We start from the raw sequence: 24,496 nt of genomic DNA, 5'->3' as shown, positions 1-24,496 counted from the left end.
GCTGATAGTCAATCAAATATTAGGTTGTCATTACTATACCTGCATGTGTTGTATGAATGTTTCATCCTGTTGAGAAGTCTCCTGCTGTGAACACTGAACCTTTTTTCTGCTTCATACTCAACCTGGTCAACCGTACAAAGGGGTCACTTTTTCTCTGGCCGTCTCCGGGGGCGACGCAGTCATTCAGACGATTGACGGAGAAGAAGTCTAATTCTCCAAAGCAACACTCTGCTCGGCACTATTGTGTACTTGTGTGTGCGGGGGTATTACTACCATGGCACTGTCATTTGGCCCTGCTGACATGGCAGAAAAGCGTCTGGGTCACAGAGTCAGCTGGCACCAGAGCTAATGGGCCTGGTCTCTGTGTTTGTGTGAGTGTGTGTGTGTGTGTGTGTGTGTGGACACAACGGTTTTGTTACATGCGTGTCTATTCAAATGAATCGTTGTGTGTGCATGCAGATACACATTGATACACTTGTGTGTGTGTGTGAGTGTGTGTGTCCCTTCTCGGCCCCCCAGCTCTGCTCTACAATGGGCGGTGCTCTGAAACATGGAGCTGGGTGATGACAGGCCGATCGGCGGGGGACAATACGCTGTAATTTGTGAGGGGCCTTGCCGCGAGAGGAATGATGGGTAATTAAGAGGAAGACACTGAGAGACACGGCGGGGGCTCGGTGACAGGCGACAGGCCATTGGCTGTGCGTACCAACATCCAACAAACCCGGCTCTGGTTCTCCCATAATACACTGCTCCCCTGCCCTGCTTCACGCACGCACACACACACACACACACACACACACACACACACACACACACACACACACACACACACACACACACACACACACTGGCCCTGCTGTCCCAACGACATACCACATACTGATACTGACTGTGTTTTGAGTATGTAGGATTTTCCCTCAGGAAGATGTAAAAAGTTAGCTTATTTTAATAATAAGGTTGTGGGGTCATCATTATTTCTGCAAAGCTTTAGCCATCAGTTATAAGATTGAACACTAGACATCATTGTGATATTTGCTTTATTTGGAGGATCAAATGAAAAACCTTTACGGTCGCCACTCTGACAGATCTCAGCAGTGAACCAGTGGAATTTTGTAACTGGCAGATGGAAATGACGGTCCGAACAAAAAATCAAAATTCAACTTAATATTTGGCGTTGAGAAACATTAAAACATACAACGCTTAATAAGGAGATACTCGCTCTTTGAAAATTACCCTCAGCGGTCAGTTTATTAGGTATAGATTTTAAGGGAGGCTTTGACTTAACTTGATGTTTTGGAGGATTTAGTCTGTGGTTTCTATTACTTTGTCTATCCCTTTTGAGAGTACCTGTGTTCTCCCCAAACTCCCATTGCAGGGTACTGTAAATACTAACATCGAACTAGCAGTTAAAGATGACTAAAAGGAATAAGACTACATTTTCGTCAAAAGAGTACACTCTAAAAATTGTCACCGTAAATTAATGGTATTTTACTGGCAGCAAGGACGGCAGGAATTTACCGTTATTTTACGGTATAATAGCGTAAATGGTTTTTACACTATGTCACCGTAAAATGGATTACTGTATATTACCGTAAACTTTTTTTTAAATTTTACTGTGAATTAACTGCAATTTACTGGCAGTCAACGCTAGTAACTTACTGTTTTATTTACAGTGCCCTACCGTAATTTACGGTATGTTGTCGTATATTGGATTACAGTTTGTTACCATACGATTACTGTTTTTGTGTTATAAATACCAGAATGTTACCATATAACCGTATGCTTTTGCATTTAATTCCCCACAAATTAAAGAAAGACAACCAAACTCATTTCGGTCATAGTGGTTGGAGTTTATTAGATGCCTTTAAGACAAAAATGTTAGGCATTTATAACCAAAGAACAAGAACCAAGAGCAAAACATAAAATATGCCGCATGCATACAGTACAATAATAAAAAAATGAATCATGAAATCATTAGGAACAAGGTAAACTAACTGCAACGATACGTTATGGAACACTTTCAATTGACCGCAGCAAACGGTTGGCGTGCTTAATCCAGTGCCTCTGTAAAACAAACCAAACTAAAATATTTTTGGTAAAATTCATTCAAATTCATTGGTTAAATATTTAAATTAGAAAGTTGAGGAAGACAACAAGATGTAAGGAAGGAGAATGTTAATCACGCTAGGCAAATAACACTTACCAACGTTACTTGGAGAGACGAGGCAATGAGAAACTCCGATGTTGAACTGCACTGACAGATGTTCTGTATGAACTGAGATTACGCGTCTGACGTCACGTTCACGAGCAGTCGGTCACGATTAACACTCAAATGACTTTTAGGTAATGAACACTTTGAATAATATAAATATGTATAATCTTTACATTCCAACAACTGAAACGACAGCGAAGGTGGCGCATGGGATAGGGAGGGTGTGCTGTGCAGCATAAGGTTGGTGATTTGAATCCTGGCCGCTCCCTATGCCAAGTGGATGTGTACCTGAGCAAGGCACCTAACCCCCAATTACTCCACATAAAATGATGTCAAACCATGGGTGTTTTGTATAAAAGTGACAGCTGCATGTATAGTAATGTCCTGTAAGTCAAAGTCATCATCGTATCTCATGAGATACTATCTCATTATGATGACTTACAGGACCTGTTTTTCAGTGGCAGACATGGGCTTCCATACATTAACCTACAAAAGATGTAGATGGCTTGTGATTCACTGCACTTGTATGTGTATTTCCACCACTTCATAAAATATATGTAACATGCAGTTGAATTACGGTAGTCTGCTATTATTTTAAATTAACAGACCAGTCTGTAAGACTGTGAGACCCAAAATCTCAAATAGCTGCCAGAATGAACTCCTCTGTCCCTCCCCCTGTGGAATTGTAGTGTTTTTGGGGGCCAGCCTGAAGGACAGAGGAGGCACTGAAGCGTTACATCAAATGATAAGAAGTCCCGTGCTCCCTGTGCGGTTTGACTAACTATCTTTTTACCAGACCTCCTGTCTCCAGGCACGACAGCGCCATGTGAAGAAGCTCGCCAATTGTTTTTTCGAACCATTACCGTTAGAGGTGCTGTGGTGCTTTGCACTGTTGCCTCACAGCAAGAAGGTCCTGGCTTCCATTCCACCCAGCGGCCTTTCTCTGTGGAGTCTTTTTTCGACAGTCCAAAGGCGGTTGATTAGTCACTGCAATGGACCGTCTCCCTTCTCTCGCCTGATGTTGACTGGGATTGACTCCAGCGCCCCCGCAACCCCGTGGATGAGGATGATGACTGATGATCACTACCGTCTGTTAGAAGGCAACAAGTATGTGAGGGAATCCTTTGAGTGTACGTATTAATGTGTGAACACACAGAACGCATAAAATTGTCATGCTGTTGTCAGACAAGAAGAACGAGAATATTAGGAAATAGTAACAGGAAACACTCGATCAGACAGAAAAAAGTTTCCTTTGGATGGCGAGAAATACGAAAAGCAAAATACAAAATAATACAATATTTATATATTCAGTTTTTTATTATTATTATTATGTTAAAGCATCTCCATAGCATATCGTCAAAAAAAGCTGTCTTTGAAATCCAATACCTGCAAAAGCCATTTTCGCAGAAAATCTCCCACATTTTCTCTTTCCTGAGCATTTCTTCTCTTCCGCTGCAAACCTTTTCATCTTATGGTGGTTTTCACCGCATTACCACAAGGAATATAAACCGCAGGACCAAATCCCCAAGGTACGCGGTACATATAGCCTTCATTCCCACAGACCCCAAAACCCCATATCAGCCCACGTCTGCACATCCCTCCCTCACATCTCCATCGCAGCCTGTAAATCACCAGCGCTCACTGCCCCAGTGAATAAATTTGCTGGAGTCGCTGACTAATTGAAAGCGTTGCAATCTGCTTGTTCATAGTGGCGCTGAATTGAAAACACCAGGGGAGGAAGACGGGGAGACGCTGGTAGTGAAGACGGGGAGGAGAGAGAAAGAGAACAAGGGGGGGGGGGGTCGGGAGGCGACAGAGGGAGGGAGAGGAAGAGGTTTTGAGGAGGAGGGAGAGGAGAGGGGGGTTATTGGGATGCTGATAAGGGAAAGGGAGGAAACGCTGCTGTGGAGGAAGTTCAAGGAGAAACAGAGTCAAAGAGACGCAGAGGGAGATAACAAGCAGTTACTCTGTTGTCAAAAAGTCCTTCAAAATAAACCAAATGTTTGTTTGGTTTCTGGTCTCATCAGCGGTTTGAATGGCACATGTTTAAATGTTTGTTTTTTGGGAAATAGTTGTTTTTCTCAGCGAGGAAAATCCTATCGTTTAACATCCCTATCCAATCGGAGGAACGTGAGAGTTTTCTGATCGAACGATATCGTTTATTTATTTTAACACTGACCCACTTTTGGGACTGTCTAGTTTCTAAAGGATTTAAGTTTATGAACGATAATGTCCTTGAAACCTGGGCTTAGTGTGTAAGTGGGCTAAAAGAAAATGAAAGTGTACATGCTTCTTAGATATAGACAAGGGGAGCAAAAGAGATAGATTAAGAGAGCGCTGGATGAGGAAGAGGAGAGATGGGGGGCAGTGGGGGGGGAGTTGTCTTTGATCTCAGCGCATGTCTGCCATGCTGTTTTCCTTCAAGGCTTCCTGGTAAGTTTCAGTAGACACCAGTGGGTCCACTCCAAGGGATCGGACGCTAATGGATCAGTTAAAGGGGCCTATGCTTTATGGCCGGGCTAAGTGTTATCATCTGGGGTTAAAGACACTGACCATAGAGCAAACCCCTGCCAGATAGCCGCTCCTCTTGGGGATTACAGTAGGCCCTTTGCCAAAGTAAGGAGGCAATTGAGGGAAAGTGGGCTCATTCTTTGTTTTGGTTTGGTTCATTTGTCTCACTCAGATCCATTTCTTGTATCGCACTTTTTCCCTTTCTCTCCGTTGCTTTCCACTTTTCTCTTGTTCTCTCTACGGACACACATCAGGGAATACCTCCGTAAGGCTTCCTGAGCGCTGTTCGAAACCATTTGTCAGTAGCGCGAGACATAAAGCTGACGATGGATTCCAGAGGCTTGGGGTGACCCCTCTCACACGGCAGTTTATCCATGGGGCCTGTCAGGGCCGACTGCTTCAAATAGGACGCAGGGCCCGTCAGATAAGGATCACAGAGACAGAGACGTGCCTCCTAAAGTGATCATTCTGTGTCTGTGTTTTTGTTTAACGGGCGACCCGAGAGCCGGATTGACGGCTCATAGGCACGCTCTAATTGAATGTGAAAGATTCAGTCATTAAGTTAATTGGCAGCTGGTTTTGATCAGGACCTGTCACACTCGCTCAGAGATTTCATGGCATCATTTTTGTAGTCAATTGGGAAAGTGAATACCAGGTCTGTCCGTGCACGCCGGACCTTTCAGTTGTGGCTTTTCATCACGTCATGTTAACAGCACGCGTTGTGCCAGTGTGTCGCTACTGGTGCAAAGACTACATGGTTCAGTGGGCCAAGTGCAGCCGACTTAATGTTTTTCTTAACTTAATGTGTTAGTTTTGCAAATCTAGTACATATTAGTTACTTGTGAATGAGCTGATCTTGCCAACCAGTGGCGCCCGTAGACAAACCTGATCTTACTCCTCTGTGCCTTGTTGTTGTCCAAAACTATAACTGGGAGACGTCTTCCCTCCATATCATATAAATATATCATTTAAAGTTTGGTCTATATACCCCATCTTGCCATTCAAAATTACTATCGTATTGTATGTTGTAAAAGTGACAGTGAAAGATTACGCCATTTTTTAGTTTATTTGAATATTTCAAAACAACAAGAAAAGTTTCACCAACTCCAGTGATGCGTTTAAGTTAAAGGTAAAGTGATTTATTACTTTAAAAGGTATCTGTCTTGTTTCAGTTAAAATACACTGAAAGAAACAAAACAAACCACCCGTAAAGTGACCACTATGTTTATATTTGACGAACCATCAATCATGAAATGTTGCTGTCTAAACTCCTTGTTACACACCAAAACTTCCCAGTTGAGTAAAAGAGGGAACCAATCGTAAAATAGGCAATAACACGTGTTTCAAATTGGCCATTGGTTAATGATTGGTTTACAAGGCTGGCTGCTTATCAGCCCAGTGGCATTTCCCCGTGTTGATAAAGCACCAGGGAGTTGTGGGTCAATTAGTTTGCCACAGCAGAATTTCCTGCAGACGGCCAATTAAAGCCCTCGGCCCGTAGTCATGAAGCACACTCTTCCTGTTGACGGCTCACGCAGTTATTCTGAGCCTCCGGCAGCATGTCACTCTCGTTCCGGCTCGAGCGCTATTAAGAGACGGCTTTAGGGGATCTTCATAGTTAACTGAAACTTCTTTGAAAAAAGAAAGCATGTGTGTTTGCGGGGTTGTTCGGTGCAACGCCGTGATTGAGGTCCTTGCTCTCTGCTTTTACGTTACTGGAAAGTGTGCGCGAGAAGATAAACACATCATATAGGGAAATAAACAAAATCAAAAAGGGTAAAACAAGTTCATCTGTTCAAAGGAGCAGTCAGTGCTTAGGGGTGATTGGAGTGTAGGCTAAAGTGATGCAGCGCAGACAAAAGACGACAGTAGATGATTGCAGGGAATCAATTTTCCATTCCGCTTGGCCCTTCGTCTTCACAATGGCCTCCGAGAGAGAACCTGCCCTCTGCAACCAGGGGAGAAACACTTTTATTATTATCCTTTTGCTGTTTGAGGGAAAAACAAAACAAAAAAGGGCCGTCCAGGCTGCAAAGAGTCACGCTAAACACAGCTGCATTGTGGGACCTCAGTCAGGAGGATCGTTTCCGAAGAGCGGCAGCGGATTCACAAGCCGACGTGTGTGTGTGTAATGGAGTACAAAAATTACCACTGAGCTCCGGCGACTTTAATCACCATCGTGATGAAATCCTACAAACACTGCTTTTTTTTTTCAAAATACAAACATCCCAATCAACCATTTTGCAGAGAGTGTAAAACTTCAAAGATGAACCACATAATTTGATCAGATTCGCTCGCACACTTCAGAGCAGTGCGTCTGTCTGCGTGCCAGGGGCCTCAAATAAAACAGAGTTGGTTCCCGGGATCACTATCACACTCGGGGCTACGACTACATGCACAACCACTTATGATCACTCATGACAAGTCAGTGGACGCGGCGGGCGTCAGCTGATCCACGCCAACAGGCACCGGGAGCGGCACCCCGTGAGAATCCCCCTTTAAAGCCCAATTATCCCGTGGAGCCCGTGTCGTTTCCAAAGGCCAGTAGTAGAAGATGTTGGCCCCTGATAAGGGACACATGTGTTCTATCACGTTTAATTTAAGCAAGGTTTCTTGAAAAAGAAACAACCCTGGAGCATTGGGACAAAACAAACAGATTTAAGCACATAACAACTGTATTTGTAATAGGAACGTTTTTCATGGTCCATGGAAATTGCTTTTCGTGAGGCTTATTTCTTGTTTGTTTTTTTCAAAGGCAGCACAGTGAATCTGTTTCTTTTTCTTTTCTTTACTCAACATCATTTTGTCTTGGAGAGAGCACCATGACGACAGCTTTCCAACCTTCCAAAAGCCTCAAACAATGCCGTCCCGAGCATGTCACCTAGAGTCACAAGCCAGAGTCCTTCTCGGCTTTTCTTCTCTGTGTCCTCTTTCTTTTCATTCTTGTGATCTGCAGTTGGGAATAAAGACAATGGTAATGTGTTTTAACAGGATGCGCGCAGAGCAAATATAGAGCAAAAGAAGTTGAGCTGCTACATTTTGATTGTGTGCGATGCAAACATTGCATACAGTGACTTTGATTTCTTAAAACAGTAAGTGAAATCCCTGTTTGGCAAATAAACCATCTTCTGTGTTTGGGCGCACATAAAAAAGTTTTGCCTTTTATAATATTTATTAAGAACAAAAACATGAAAAAGAGGATCAAGCTATTCTCAGTCTTCACAGTATTGCTGCCCGTCCGTATTCCAGGTTAGGGGAATGTATTTAGCATTTACAATTTCTCATTTACGGGGATATTATTACTCCTCTGGCAGCCAGCCCTGCTTTTTGAAATCCCTCCTTTTAATGTTAAATCATGAAGACGTTAAAGTCTTTCCTTGACTTACAAGACATGACATCTGTGGAAACATACAACCCAGGTCAAAGATGGAGCTCGTTAAAGGATTGCACACAACCACAAATTTGCGTAGAGAAAAGGGAATAAAGAGAAAAAAAATGTTTAGATAGCTCAGACTTCAGTCGTCGGGGAAGCTGGAGATGAGAGACAAAGACAGTTCTGTGCAGACTGCTACACAAGGCTGCCCTGTCGTATTCACTTCACGGGAAAATTGTGTTTGTTATCGACGGCTCTTAACAAGCACCACAAGCAAGGAAGGGATATGACTTGAAGGAGATAAAACCTCAGAATAACGCACACTGTACTTTTCTGCCTCTGATGTTAAATTAAGACCACGTTTTTTAAAAAGGTCAGATTAAAACGCTGCTGCGTGCTGCTATTTGATTACAAACTGCTTTTCCCTGTGCTCACTGGCTTTGTAATGTTGCTCTTCTCATTTTTTTTTATCGAGCAAATGAATCCTTTCATCCTCCTCATTGAGGTATTCAGAGCCCACCTTTTAATTGCTGCGAAATAAAACTAAACTTCAACACAAGTAATACATATCATCCATGCAATGATTCTCCCCTGCCGAGTACAAAGACATTTCAAATTGACTTGTCTTAAGTCAACAGTCAGCTAGGCATAACTACAGCTAACTATTTGTCTCATTAACTGCAGTTTGTATCCAATTAAACCAAGCCAGGGGGACACTTAATGACCCCACAGACAAGCAAATTACAGAGTTTATATTGCAATCTTTAATTATACTTTACTAGCCGCTCCGGTTTTGGAAAAGTTATTTAAATAGTCTTATTTTTCCATGGAAATCCAAAAGACAAGGCCAATGCTGCACGAGACAAGTTTAAACAACCCAGAACGGGTCAATAATCCCATTCGCTTCATTTGGAACCCTTTCCCTCTCCCCATATTTGCTAAATTGCCCGACATCATGATGCAATTTGGGGTTTTTAATCACCACTTTAGCAGTTACAACGCGGCTGTCCGATTTCCTGCAACAAAAGTGTGTAGTGCCATTAGCGCGAGCAATTCCGCACAGCAGGCCTCCAGTTGTGCATGAGATCGGCCGAGAACAAAACAACCGGCTCCACGATGGAAAACCTGAGGTAATGTCTTGATCGTCCCACCTTGTTGTGGTTGTTCTCAGAGGCAATTACGTTTTGCAGCCGTTACGGGGGGAGAAATACCCGCAGACGGCAGATATAATTCCTCGGCCCTGTTGCTCTGTGGAGTGCGTGTGTTTATGCAAACTCATGCAGGATTTCAGGTCTGCTTAAAGTTACACCATCTCATGTGCAAAGCTGCAATGTGCGACATTCCCCTAAGAATTCCCTAAACGATTCTAGAGGAGTGCGGGAAAGTTATTGCAAGGTCAGCGTTGAGTCATGCGGCTGATGGCAGACCACTGGGGAGTGAGGTGCCTCGCTGGGATAGTTTGCTACTGGGTCATCGTTACATTAGAGGACGTCAAGGTTGGAGCTTTTTAAAGGGTTTCCACAAAGGATCCCCTCTCCTCCCCTCTCCTCTCCTCTCTGCGCTGGCCAGCTGGTTTTTGTGTAAAGTGTATTTTTATATATACCTGTGGCCATATGCCTGTCAACATGGAGGCTGACCTCACCGCTTTGTCTCACGCCCCTTTTCAGTCCAATGTAGAAGTCAAACAAGCAAAGCCACGCAGCGGGTCGGATATTAAAACTTGTGCACCTATAGAGTGAAAAGAAAAAAAGAGATTACTCTCTACTAAACTTAGTCTTATATAAATGCAGCCGAGGCTGCTGGGGCCATATCTGATAAAATAGATCGAAATTACATTATTGGCTTTTATAGCCCACTGAAAACATAGCCCAAAGGTATGCTATTTGGCAGAAAGCAGCTCGTAATATGTCTAAGAATTGTTACCATCTGGCCTGCCTGCAGGGAATGCTTCACTCTTAAAAAACCTCAAAGTCAAAATGATACAAGTAAAAATTCAGCATTCATAACCAGGTTGGCTTTTTATGGACGCCTGTCCACGTGGATTTGGCTCCACGTTGTCTTGAAGATAACTCATGTAATTTAGAAGCGATCGTTTTTTCCTGCTTAAAGTGCTTTGTACGGAGTACAGTATATCTGAAGCCTGCCGATTTATGCCTTTAATGAGTTTCTCTCCTCGTGAAATGTGTTACTTTGTCCAAAAATATATATAATATAGATGGCGAAGGGACCAGGTATCAGTTTATAGCTTGCCTTGTTTTATCGATAAAATACATTACGCAATCCCTCTGTCTGAGAATGAAAATGTTATAACCTGACATTTTAACCCCTTTTTCTCTAAGCTACACCCTTCTAATCGCCCTCCTGTACACGGTTTCAGTCCCCATTACCTTATTATGAGATTACAATGTCAATGTGCTCACAACGGTGACAATTACAGTAAGTGGGGGAGTAATTTTCGGCATTAAATGGGGTCTTTGTATGCTATATTTCCGCGGCCTGTCATAGGTTGAGAGACGTCATTCTGGCGTCAGTGCGACTACATTCTCAGATGTTCATCACGTTAAGCAGGCATGAAGACGCACGTGTTCAATATGTGAGGCCTTATTCCCATATAAATGCAGAGATATTTGTAACTCTGCATTACTTTAACTGAGTCTCAATGACAAGCTGCCATGGAGCAGGAATCCTGTGTGTGTGTGTGTGTGTGTGTGTGTGTGTGTGTGTGTGTGTGTGTGTGAACGCGCTGAGGCCTTTGGCATATGAAACATGAGTCCCTGTTTAGCAGTGTGAACCGTGGGGGAGAGGGACCCGGGGGGAGGCTGTTTTCTCAATACCTCCTTGACCTGTCACTGTTGATGATGTGTGTGTGTGTGTGTGTGTGTGTGCGCGGATCTGTGTGTGCATGCATGTGCGTGTGTGTGAGACTCCGGCAGACATCTGCAGGGGGACAGCCACCCCCCTCAGCATCCTCCCCCTGCTGCCGATATCCTCTCATGCCACCACCTACCCCCCCCCACCTCTCGGCCTCCTCTCCTCCCCTCTCCTGGCGCCCCGGTATGAGAGAGAAAGCTGTTGTTAATAAAAAGTTTTCAAAGAATGGGATGAAAAGGGAGGTGAAATTGAGCGGCCCTGGCCGTATTATTTCTTCTCCGTATGGGAGCTGGCCTCTCGCGGTCTCTCCGACGCTCTCGGACCGGGAGGGGGCCGCTGGCTCGGTGACCATTACTGCCCCGGGGCCAAAGCAAATGATTTGCCTCTCTGAGGCTTCAAAGGGGAGCAATTACACTTAAGTAACCAAATGAAAAGATAGCCCAGCTTGGCAGCAGTTTGGGGGAAACAGTGGAGGCCTTTGAGGGAAGAGGCACCACACCTCAGGAGTAATATGTAACAGCTCGCATCACGGAGGGAGAAAAAAAAAGAGAGAGGAAGAAAATAAACAACAGAATATTCTGCCACTGGTTTCTGAAGACAAACGGTGCTGAAAGCTTCCCAAACCAAAACAACAACATTGTCTGGAGCGGTATACCGATCCAACCGATAGCTTTTAAAGCCCTTGTGGTCATATTGAATCACAGAACCAACCATATAAACACACACTGTTTGCAACATTATATTGCGGCAGATATGAAATTGAATTTTTTATTATTCTTCTACTGTGCTGCTGTGTTATATTTTCACGGCTTTGTTCTAAAGTTGAAAATCTCTCGCTGCAGACAGACAACACTGTTGTTATAATGGTTGTGTTTGTTTGTTTGTTTGTTGATGATGATATAAACTGTGGACACAAACTATAAACAGGTGTGTGGTGCGCCCTGAATCCCATTAAGCTTGAGAGGATGATGCTGAAACCAGATGTAAATCATCCTTGTGCTGATTAAAGCTCCATGTGTGACACAATAAATAACATGAATTGCCATCTTGAGAACCATGAATTTTTTCTCCAGTGAGTCAGCGTCTCCCCACTGGTGAATGAGTTGAAAAAGGCCCCATTGAGAGGAGTGGAGACTGGGAGTTGGGTAGGAGAGCTCACCTGTGGAGAGGAGTCTATAGTGGCATAGAAGGCCCAACAGCTGCCAGGGTTGTAAGTCTAGGCACCTAGCAGAGCCGCAGAATGGAGAATGCAAGGCACTCCTTCAATGCACTGCCACTTAGTAACAGAAGGCATGTGCCAAACTTGCAGAATGAGAATAAAAACTCCCCCTTTGGAGTTCACTAAATATCAGCAGCGACTCTCTTTTTATCCCCTCCCCTCCTCTTACCCCCCCCCCCCCCCCCCCACACCCTCCCCCCTCCGCCTCCTCTCTTTCTCTTTTCTTCCTCTCCTTTAGTCTATTATAATTCCTCCATAAAAGAACAATGGTTGACTGGAAGACCCCCAAACCACAGAGATATACCAACAATCGGCAGGGAGGGGGGAAAGGGGAGGGGGGGGCGCGGCTGAAGTGTGGAAGCCATCAATTACTGAGGGCCTAAAGTTAACATCCCAGCAGGATATGTGCATTAGAATGCAGATATGGGCAGGCTATGGGCAGCAGATGCCTAGCGGAGCGGTCAAAAGCTCACGAGAGGACATATGCAATGTGGGAGAGTCTCGGCTCTCGGCTCTTGCCGTGGAATCCGCAGAAGAATAGAAAATTAAGTTGAATGATGATTGTAGCAGCGGCTGAAAGGAGCCATTGTCTGGGACTAACTGTGATTGCGGGTTTAAAATGTGACAAACTGGCATCTCATAAAACGGATGCCAATACGCGTGAATCTCACACTTCGTCGTGGGGTTTGTCACTGCAACAAGTGGGGCCCGCTCGTCCCCCAGGCGGGTCTGAAACGCACCGAGAGTCTTCGACACGCACAGCCCTAACAGGATTTCCCCCTCTCACCACATCCCTCTGTTCTGGCCGCTCAGCAAGACTCAGCCCTCTGGGCTTCCTCGCGCCGCTAATTTACACTATAGCCTGCAGGCTACCTTCACAACCAAGAACACTGCAATTGTATTTTCAGGCTCATTAGGCACTAGCACTAAAAAGGGGAGCCCTTACCCCCCATCTACTTTCCCGTCCAGGCTCTGTTCAGCGGGAAAAGAGGGGGGGGGGGGGGGGGGGCACAGAGGATATAAAGGTGGGATATAAAGAAATATAGAGCAAAGTGCTAAATTACTGTTGTGGAGTTGTTTGTGTTTACTACATCTGTTGGTTTGGGAGCCGGGGAGGAGGAAGAGGAGGAGGAGGAGGAGAGCCTGCACAGTCGCTCCTCTCAATCTTCTGAGAACCAATCCGTCTGCTCGGAAGCAGCCCTATTCAGGATCTACCCAGGCTCGTTTATTTGAAAGAGACCCCGCTTTTTAAACTTCCCACCCTCTCCATTGTTCGACTTGTCATGCGGAGGACTTTGAAATTGTAATCTCGGGATATTCAAACACACACATTTGTTCTGACCTTTGGTGAGTGCAATAACATTATTACTGTCAGACAGGCATTGCCAATTTGGGTCTGCACCAAAGCGTCATATGGCGAGTTAGATCACGAAAGAAGTGCTGAAACCAGGAGAAAACTTTCTCTTGTCCTTTGAAACTAAATTTAAAGGAGTTATGGTTTGAGCACATTTCAATTCGCCTGTGTTTTAAGAGTCAAAAATATGGAGGAAAATGCATGTAACCCCCAACAAATCAGAAGTGCTTATTTAAATATAACCAAATAACTTTGCTTACATTTGGTGCCATCCATCCATTTTCCTCCACCTATCCAGGGTCGGGTTGCGGTGGCAGCAGGTTGACCCAGACTTCCCTCTTACACGCAACATTTCCCAGGTCATTCTGGGGGATCCCGAGGAGTTCCCAGGTAAGCTGCGACACCTGGGTCTTCCCTGAGGTCTCCTACCAGTTGGGCCCGAAAAACAGGAGGCATCCTAGTTAGATGGAGTAGCACCTCAACTGCAATTTCCCTTGTGATGTCCAAGCTCCTCACCCCATCTCAAAGGCTGAGCCTGGTCACCCGGCAGAGGAAACTTCAGCCGCTCGTATCTGCAACCTTGTTCTTACTCCACGACCCAGTTTGCCCGATTTAATACGTTTTCATGATAAAATCTTATGAAGCACTAAGATTTAAAAAGGCCTGGTAATTGGTAACAATTACATTAATTCAATTAGGTGTCAAACATTTTACCGTAAGGAAAGACAATTTTCAATACTAAAACTTTTGCAATACTAGAACGTTTTCCTGTCATTGTTTAGAGATGATTATTGATTATTTTCCTTCCAAGATCCATAAAGTGACACATCAGCAAACTTACCAGAGAAGAATAAAGAGACAACAATAAATGTACTATTTTCTCCTCACACCATTTAAATGACACTCTCATACAGTTTTATGAGGTGCAAGAGGAAGACAATATTTTTTGTTAAATAGACCACATTTCTGTAATTTAAACAATAGTTGCTGGCTGGGATTGAAAGCCATGGTAAAAGATAATATGTACACTATGCTGCTGCCTTGTTTCATATCTCCTGCATCGCAGCGTTGGCTGCTGAGAGTGTTTGAGATCGTGGCGACATTCTTCGGTTTGTGAATGAGACCACAGAGCGGCCACACAAAGTTCCTCGTCCCCGGCTCTCAACTCAACTCGCCCACTCGCATTGTCTCCAGACTTTAGTCAAGAATGCGGATTTCTATGGCCGACGGCAAGCCAGACAAAATTGCCAATTGCATTGTCCCCTCGTGCGGGTTTTTCTCCTCAACCGTCTCTTTTGGCTGCAGAGTTCAGGAGGAACCCTCTCAACCAATGTTTCGGATGAAAGGGAAATTCGAGCTATAACACTGCATGACACTCCATCCTCTGATTGCTTTTTTTTACAGTCCACAAAACAAATTTGTGATGAAGGCAGGTTGCTTTCTTTGCTTCGGCATGGCAGGACTATTTCCCTCAATAGGCTGCGTTCAAACACAAGGCGCTGTGATGCCACAAGAGGAAGTGGCTTTGGCACAGAACGTCAAACCAGCGTTTAATGCAGGACACGATGGGTGGACGAGGCCCAGAGTGGCACACTGGCTTGTCGCCGTCTGTTCAGCGCCGTCCGCGCCGGCAAAGTGTCCATCTCGTCGAGGCCTGTAGCTACAGGTCTTTGTGCCACCGTCGACGCAGCTCACAGGGATTGGGTTCCACAGCTCGCTCGCTCCTCTAAATGATCGACTTGCCTCGCTTCAGCTTGATGGAGGACAGACACCAGCTCACCTGGACTCCCGCGGAGCCTGAGTTCATCAGCTGATGCACCTGAAGAGCGCCGCCTTGACGGGGTCACCACCTGAAAGCAAACCAACACACGACAGGATATTGTTTTCCCACGTGGTTTCTGCACCAGCCCACTCAGTGGTTTCATGGAGGAATCGAGTGTTGAAAATGGCCCATGCGCATTTCACAGGGAGAAGTTCTCATTTCTGGTGCCAGCTGAAGGGGGAAAGCTTCCCATCGAGCTCGCACCGACCTTGAAGGACAGATCTGCTTTCAAACTCACTAACGCCTTTTGGCATAGTTCATTCGCCTGCACGCTGTTACAGAAATGTCTTTTTGGGGTTGTTGAGAAGGGGGCCCGGGGCTAAATACACTGCCCCAAACACCAGGGGAGGAGAGGTAACTGTGCTTCTACTGTAGATGTGTCTCTGGATATACCTGTATCGGATGAATCTCTGCGTGAATCTGCGCGCTCGCCGCGCCCGACTCGCATCCCCTTCTTTCGCAACACGGAGATGAGACAGAGGGAAGGGTACACGGTCGCTGGGATTTAAACCCAAACCAGCTGGGCGACGAGAGGCCCCGGTGCGTGAGACAGAGGCCCTGCTTTGTCAGATAGAAGGAGCGCACTCAACATCAGGATTTACTCAAGTAGAATCACACACCAAAGTTTACCCCCCCCTTTCTTGATGAGGGGTAAACTCCTCTTTGCACCTGAGGGCAACAAAGCCGACCTCTAGTGTCCTCAACAAACTATTTGGTCTGCTTTTTTTTTCTTCATTTCTTGTGAAACAACAACTAACTTAATTAATTAAATTCCCATTGCATGACAGTCATATGCTGCTTGATGTGCCGGCAGGACACAACCGACTGCTTGTGGTTTCTACTTAAGTATTCATTGTTTCATCCAATTAAGCACGAAGAGGATTAATGGAGTAATTCGGTAAAGTGAATTACGGGGGAAGAGGGAAGTTCTCGCATTAGCAACCGACTAAGCTACTCACCTGATCACTTCTCGGTCGTATGTTCGCGTGGAGCGCTCTTGTTCTCATGATGTCCAGGAGGCCATGCTGACACATTGGGATACCGGCTTGGACACGCTAATTCAAAGGATGTTCAAGGAGAGAATGCATTTCTCGTTGAAAAAAACGAGCTTGTTGAAGGGACATTATTGTTCTTTGAGTGCGTTACAAATCTAATTATTATTACTGTTCTGTGGCAAAGAACAACCAAAGGGACTACAACAACTGTATTCATGTGCAGATATCATACATTTTGGTCCACCACGTGCATCTTTGCTTTGTGTATAAAGGCTTTATTTAAAAACCACACGAATATTAAAATATGATTGAAGTTTATTGTCCAATATTCAAAATAGAATAAACTCAACCACCTGCAATAAATAGAAACTAAACATCTGTACAAATGACCTAATAATCTCAAACAAAATTGAGTACATTGAGTAATAGTATAAATACATTTTGCTTACTTGGTACTTTCTACTCAAGTGAAAACCTCAATGCAGTTTTATTCGTACTCATTTTGCCGACTGACATCATTAACGTCCAATCAGCAGTGAAAACAAGAGTAGGAGCCATTATAAAACATCTCGTTCTGCTAAGAATACCAAACCCCTGAACAAAACGTCCCGACGGGAAAACGGCGTCGTTTCGATGACGATGAATGTGTTGTATCGAGTCCGGTTCCTCCCTCATCGGTTCGCCGGCAGACGTGAAAGAGTTAAGTGTCCTCTCGGCTCCACGCAGCGGACTATGACATATTTGGAGGACAATTGGTTAAGTGGAGTTAACCGTTGCCTTTTTCTCCCCGAGGTATCTTCCTTTTTCATCCCGCCGAGCCTGGCGCCTCGCAAAACACAACTTGTCTGGCTTATTAAATAGTATGACCTGGAGAAAGAAAACGCCTGTTGCTTCTCGACTGAGGCCATTGTGAAGCGAGAGGAGCTCGTGACAGGCCTTAAATCGCTGTAATGCTGTGTGACCGACAGTCATTCCTGATCCACTTCTTTCCCGGTCGCGCACCTTTTTCTCATTTCATTCTCAGCTGAAACCTTTGTCTCGTTTTTTTCTTCTTCTCACAGTCATTTGATTAATATAAATATCATCAAATTTAATTATGTGTGCCTATTTTATTTTAATCAGTTGATTAAATGTATTTGACTTTTTTCTTTTTCTCCTCCTTTTGATAAAAGCATTACTTTGATGTTGACGTGTTCCTCCCCAGCTTTACTGTATGAGAATAATCACGCGAAAAGTACCGATGCCCGGCTGGCTAATGGATTTAAATGGTCAAGAGAGATCCTCCCCACTGGTTAATTGCGCTAAAATTGGTCTAAGCTACTTTGTGAGGGCCATCAATGGCCCCGCACCCTATGGGGTCTGTATGATTAACTTCTCCTTCCTTTCAAAGGCCTCTTGATCTCCCCTCGCAGCGCAGCAGACCAATCACATCCTCACCCACGCACGTCACGGGGCCGAAGCGCCGAGCCGATTGGTCGGAACGGGGGGGGGGCGGGGACAGTCCTTGTCCTTTTACAGAAGACCCCGTGCAGTGCGTAAAAGGGCTACCGGGCCCCGCTGACAGCGCGGAGACGCATATTGGATACTGCGCACCTCGGCGATTCCACTCCTCCTAACGGGCCACACGGAGGTGCATGGCCCCATCTCCTCGCGACACGATGAATCCTGCGCAGGGGTCGCCGTCCAAACGGCTTCATCAGAAAGAGGGGACGGATACGGAGGGCGAGGATCTGCAGCCCAAAGACATGACCACTGACAAAGGATACAAACTCCAGCGGAGCAGCCTCCCGTTCAGCGTCGAGTCGTTGATTTCCAAGAAGACCACCTGTCGGACCACTTATTCCCCCGCAGATTTAGCCGCGGCCCTGCCGACGCCCGCGGCGGGGCAGAGCGTGCAGTTCTCCCCGAGGACCCTTTACGCGGAGAGCGCGGTCGCCGCGGAGAGCTCGCAGGGTGTTTGCAGTAGTTCCAGCGAGGACAGCCCGCAGTTTAGCGACAAAGATCAGAGCACTTGGTACAAGACGTCCTCCTTTTCTACTCCGCCTCGTAAGTTCGACCCTTCGCTGTTCTTAGTATTTTTTAATGTAGTTATATTGTATTGTCGATAGTCAGGGCTGCAAAGAAAAACATTATCTCAGTCATATAGCCCCTGCACCTCTACGCACTGCAAACATTCCCCTCTTGCATTTTACATTGTGTGGCGTCTCAAACTGCAGATAAATGATGGTGTTCCACCGCTAAGCAGGAGAAGCACTTCGGTGGTTCTTTGTCAGATTGGTTATTATTTCATTATCATTTCATTCTCAATATATGTTTTATTTACTCACAGATGATATACACAAGCCAATTAATTGTATAGCGTGATCAGGCTTTAAACGGGACATTTGCGGGATCAGTTTGAGAGCCGCGGTGACATTTTTCCCCACATAAAACCTAGCGATTGATATTTATTAATCTGCTGCTTGCGTTTCATTTTGACATGCTCACCTGATAATTCATGTTTAATTCAACCTTCCCTTAAAACGTGTTCTCCAACAGGGAGCTCAAGTCCCAATCAGTGCACTCTAAGGAAACACAAAAACAACAGGAAACCTCGCACGCCCTTCACTACCTCCCAGCTGCTGGCGCTGGAGCGCAAGTTTCGCCAGAAGCAGTACCTCTCCATCGCCGAGCGAGCCGAGTTCTCCAACTCGCTCAACCTGACGGAGACGCAGGTGAAAATATGGTTTCAGAACAGGAGAGCCAAGGCCAAGAGACTGCAGGAGGCCGAGCTGGAAAAGTATAAACTGGCCTCCAAACCCATGCTGCCCGCCTTCGCCCTGCCGCTCCCCCTGGGAGCGCACATGGGCTCTCCGGCATGGGGCCCGTCTAACGCCTTCCCGAGGCCCAGCCTGCCGGTCCCGGGACTGTTTGGCGGACCCGTCACTTATGGGATGTACTATTTGTCTTAGTAGTGCTGCGTGTGGATGTGGATGTTTAAAAAAAAAAGGGAAAATAATGTCTTCTTTCACAGTCACAAAACACGCATAAACGGAATGATCCGTTCTTCACCTCAGACGCAGTTTTATATTATTGTACCAGTTTTGGGACATCGAGTATTATGATACATTTCGGTTCACATGCTGTCATGTAATTGTGTGTATAAACGGACAGGCACGAGTTCACTTCTCATTTTAGGACAGTTGTGTGAGTTGTGGATCCACAGGCCTAAATTACTGAGGAGATGCTCCACATTTAGATGTCAGGTTTTTAAGCAACATGTCTTAAATATCTCCTCAGTGCTTCCACCGTTCTCCGCAGTATGTGGAAGTGGACTTTCAAAGTGTGTCCAGACAGGAAGGCGTGATGCGAAGCGGAGTTTTGAAAGCAACAGAAAAGTACTTAAATGATGTCAGTGCCTTAAGACCAGTGTCACTTGAAGTATTTCTCCTCATTCAGAGTGTTTCTGGTAAAAACGGCAGTTTGCCAGAGTTGCTATTTGAATGTTTGTATTTCCTCACAGCATCGCAATTTCCAAAATTTTGTACGGAGCAAAAATTATATTTTAGAAAAACACTTTTAGATATTTTTTTACTCTCACTGTGTGGCCTTTATGGGGGGAAAATAGCCTTTTCTTTGAGGAAATTTGCTGTAAATGTAAATAAAAGGTGTAGTGTTTATAAGCCGCCTCGCGGCAGCAGAAATTTTGGTATTTATTGAATATCTTTGTATCTGTACTGTGTACATACATCACTCTATCCAAATGTTCAGTTACTTGTAAAAACTGATTTTAGTAAATAAACATTATACAAGATCTCAAAGTGGCTGACTCGTTGTACAACCTTTTTCACTGTTTTAAGATTTAATTTTTATCGTCAAGCGAGATGAATTCATGGGAGTTTATATCTACCAATTTTCCAACAAATGTGACTGAATCGAAGCACAGAGAAATGGATAAGCTAATGATTTTTTAATAATGCAATTTCGAAAAAACCAATGCAAGCATGCAAACCTCAATTAATGTTGAAAACCACCAAAAAACGATCCCAAATTATTGTTCATTTAATCTAATTTCACAACAGGACAATTATTATCATTCCATTTGTATATATTTTGTTTAATATTGCATAATATATTTCTATTAGCTATATTATATTCATTGCAAACCTTGGAAACATATTGTCTGGGAGATCAAAATATGCAAGAAACGACATCATGTAACCCCCTGTTCTGTTCATGAAAAAAGGATTTGTAATTTTCTAATACAACTTTATGTCTTTGGCACTTTTCAATGAAGCATTTTTATACGAAATTACATTTCAATAATATACTAGGTAATTACATTCTCATTTCCCAAAGAAAATTCTTGGAAAAAACTCAATACGTACATCCTATCTAAAACAGTTTTCATTAAGACAGCAAATGTAATTTTTATACTCCTCAAGGGGCCAATATTCAATATTCACCTGCTTGTAAGATAACCATGGTCCTTAATCATTTCCGATAACAACCTTCGACTTAGTTGAATGGAAAATATGTAATTATATACTTTTCTTTTCTCATATGTCGGTGTTCATAGCTGAATCTTTTTAAACGGTGCAGCTGAATTAAACGTTTCTAGCCTGTTTGGTTCACTTATTGCAGCCAATTACACTGTCACCCTTTTAGTTATCATCTCTTTGTGAAAACTTAACTTGGGTTATATTATTAGGAGCATAAATGTTTCATTTTTCCCACACTCCTACAACAAAATATACTGTATCACCTTAATAGGCTAAATATAATCACAAGAACTTGACATACAGTTTATCGTGCACATATATTTCAATTCTGTCCCCATTAAAGCGCCTAGGGGAAGATGTAAATGTGACCCTTTGGTTGGAGCTTTCGCTGTACTCTTCCTGTCCGGTGGAGGGCGGAAGCGGGCTCGCTGTTGCTGCTGAAGAAGAAGAAGAAGAAGAAGAAGAAGAAGAAGAAGAAGAAGACGCACTTCCGCTAGTCTACCCGTCGCATATTACACTTTGTACAGCGAGGTGAGTACGTGAGCGGCGCGACTTTGCTGAATGACAAAACGTCAAATGAAAATTATTTTGAATAGCTGTTTGTGCACTTCATATATGTATTGTTGTGAGTGAGATTGAACAGTTGACCTGACGTTCACTCTGTGTTTTTGTAAAAAAACGGAGTAACTGAGAGACTTCACTGACCTTGTCTAGCTAGCTAATGGAGCTAGCTACCGCTAGCTAGCCTTGCAGCGGTCTTAAATTGAACAAAATGTCAGGGGCCTGTTGACATTGCTCGTCTATTGTCAAAACGCGTGTTCCACATCTCCTCTTTTCTATTAGTTATTAAACATATGCACGACTATTTAACACCAGCTGTCGTCCATTTCTAATAAGGTTAGCTACTCAGGCCTGCTGTTAACTGAGGACAATAATGTCTGAGCTCTAACGTCACCGTAACCTGCGTTAATGCTACTAACACAAAAGGTGTTTCATGTTAAGATTAATGTATCTTAAATCAAAAGTAAACCGTATTATGCAACGCCATCGCAGTACACATCGAATTGGAAGTGATGAAGTTTTTTGTGAGTCTACGCTGCACCTGGGTTTCATTTAATCAAATCACTAACTTAAATTTAAATCTTCAGCTTTTTTTAAATTGTATTTAAACGTTAGATTGTTAATTTTGCTTTATCGTCATTTTGCAAACGTTTTTTCCTTAATATTTAATAGCATATATATATTTTTTATTAAACCGTAAAACACACATTGGAAATTAACTATGACAGGATTTATTGCCAAGCTGTTCTATTAAAGTATTACGGTGCGTGTTTGGAAAATATTGTTTTGTACACACACTTCTGTTTTCCAGCTGAATGTAGCCTATATGTTTTTCCAAAAAAATATTTCCTTCTACCTGTCAGACAAGCAGGATGGCAGGCCGACGTGTAGCCCTGAAAGCCATCGACTGGCTGGCGTTTGCTGAGCGTGTCCCACCAAACCAGAGGAGCATGTTCAACGCGCTGAAGACCCGCAGTGATGCCATCTCTGCAAAGTTAGTTCCACACCAACAACCCACTTTAGAAATAATTCTGAAAGTGTGCTTGAGTCAAATAAATATGGTGCTGAAGTTCATTCTTGGTTAGTGGTTCACGAAAGAATACAGCAGCAGTACAATCTAAAATAATCAATCTATTTTCTGGCAAATAAGCTAAATATTTATTTCCGACAGGTATTCTGAGCTCTTTCGCTGGGAAGATGATCATGTGTGAATATATAAGAGTGCACACTAGTACATATTTATTTAATTACAGTGTGCATTTCTTTGTGCCTGCTAGTTCCTTTTTGTGGTAACAGTTCTTGGCAGTTTTCTTATATACTTGTTGCAAGTTGTTTGGTCAAGCTGATCAAGTGTTTAGCCCACAGAAGTGCCTGTACATACTATGAGACATTTGAAGGGAAAACCTATAAGCTGCACAGCTAGAACACGTCTTTTTATTCTTCCTCGTCAGTAAATTGCATTTGGGTTATCAATTGGTCCCCTGGAAGAACTGTTCTAATACTACAGGATTTCTCTCTCTAGCTATTAAGTTTCAAACAGATTTTCTCATTATTTTATTTGACCTTTTTTATTCCTTTGGTGTTGTTTTTAAGTTGTCTGTTAAACTCAGTCTTCTCCATTTATACCAGACTAACCTCGTTGCCAGAGGCTCCAGTAACCATCGACTGGAGCTTGTACAAGAGCAAAGTGGCCAAAGTCGGAATGGTTGACGAGTTTGAGAAGAAGGTAAATTTTACTTGACTGTATTATTCAACAGGTCATGAGCATTATTCAGCCTTTACCTGACAAGTGTGGGGGGGGGGGAAATCTGTTCTGACACAACTTTCACTTTAGTTGTATTTGGATGATGTGTATGGTTTTGTCTAGTGACCTATATAATGTAAAATATCCCAAGATCCAAATTACTATCAATTTTTATGTGGAATATAATTCCAAATCTTAGGTTATCGCGGTTAAGATGTTCCTCTGCAAAAATAATCAGTTTAGCTGGTGGTCAGAATTTCATTCCGTAGTTTGTTCAGCGTTTGTGTTGCATTGGTAAATGATAAATGTTCCTCCCTCACAGTTTAAAGCCCTGCAGATCCCCGAGCCTGTTGACACGCAGACGAGCGCCATTAATGCACAGGAGGCTGAAGCTGTAAGTGATGACGTCGAAACAAAGCCATGTTTCCTGAATTTCAGCTTTACTCTACTGCTGTACTGTGTTGTTTTCTAACTTCAAAATAATGCAGTCAAACCAAAATTTACATTTTATATGTATTTATACCAGAATTATAATTCAAAAATAGATTAACAGAATTTAGTCTATCGTAATTCATTCAACACTAAGACAGGTATTTGTAATTAAAGCACACAAGCCACAACTGGAATTTTTCAAATAATAATTATAAAATAACTAGCATTTGGGAATCTTTTGTATTGTTGGATGTAATAGTTTCATTTTTCTCGTTACGCTAACAGAATAAAAGTGCATCAGCCTACATCGAAGCTTCCAAGACCCGCATTGCTGAGTATGAGAAAAAGGTGAGACTAGTGGTTCGAGTAAACTATGTCCTTGACGTCTTTGGGAAAACCGTATTCATAAACAACTCGTTGTTGTCTCTCAGATGGATAAACTGAACAACATGGTCCCCTTCGACCAGATGACCATCGACGATCTCAACGACGTCTTCCCTGAGACTAAGTTGGACAAGGTCAAATACCCCTACTGGCCCCACAAGCCCATTGCGGACCTGTAATCCTTTTACCTGAAACTCACCTCATAATAAAGTTTATGTATTGTATAGCGAAATATTGTGATGGTTTTAATATTTTATATGTGATGAACAGTGTGTTTCTTTTAGTAATATCCAGTACTGCAGGTGCATCATGTTATTGTAGGTAGAGCCCACTAGGGGGCGATGTCGCAATAGTCTTACTCTGAAAGGGGAGCGTCGTCTGTCAAACCAACAATAACATTCACCATGATGTTGTGTACTCTCCAATTAATACCAGTGGCACGAGGGAAACTTACTTCATTGGGAATTCACGGGAGACGTATCCTGATTCAACTGGCAGCAATTTTGAGAAACAGTACAAAACTGGTGTAACTGATGT

The 24,496-nt window shown here is 43.6% G+C and overlaps 2 protein-coding genes across 2 annotated transcripts; both read left to right on the top strand.

Moving 5' to 3' along the window:
* The first annotated feature begins 17,839 nt into the window (after positions 1-17,839).
* Positions 17,840-20,157, top strand: LOC120825672 (homeobox protein MSH-C). The gene is made up of 2 exons (XM_040187421.2): positions 17,840-18,403; positions 18,896-20,157. The coding sequence occupies exons 1-2, from the start codon at positions 17,992-17,994 to the stop codon at positions 19,306-19,308; spliced, it is 825 nt and encodes a 274-aa protein (XP_040043355.2). The 5' UTR covers positions 17,840-17,991; the 3' UTR covers positions 19,309-20,157.
* A 1,111-nt stretch (positions 20,158-21,268) lies between these two features.
* atp5pd (ATP synthase peripheral stalk subunit d) lies at positions 21,269-24,191 on the top strand. The gene is made up of 6 exons (XM_040187426.2): positions 21,269-21,369; positions 22,263-22,393; positions 23,029-23,125; positions 23,466-23,537; positions 23,861-23,923; positions 24,007-24,191. The coding sequence occupies exons 2-6, from the start codon at positions 22,272-22,274 to the stop codon at positions 24,136-24,138; spliced, it is 486 nt and encodes a 161-aa protein (XP_040043360.1). The 5' UTR covers positions 21,269-21,369; positions 22,263-22,271; the 3' UTR covers positions 24,139-24,191.
* Positions 24,192-24,496: the final 305 nt, after the last annotated feature.

The sequence above is a fragment of the Gasterosteus aculeatus genome, chromosome 9, assembly GCF_964276395.1.
Source record: "Gasterosteus aculeatus chromosome 9, fGasAcu3.hap1.1, whole genome shotgun sequence".
Classification (NCBI taxonomy): domain Eukaryota; kingdom Metazoa; phylum Chordata; class Actinopteri; order Perciformes; family Gasterosteidae; genus Gasterosteus; species Gasterosteus aculeatus.
The sequence above is the reverse complement of the archived record's forward strand: the minus strand, read 5'-3'. Positions and strand labels throughout refer to the sequence as shown.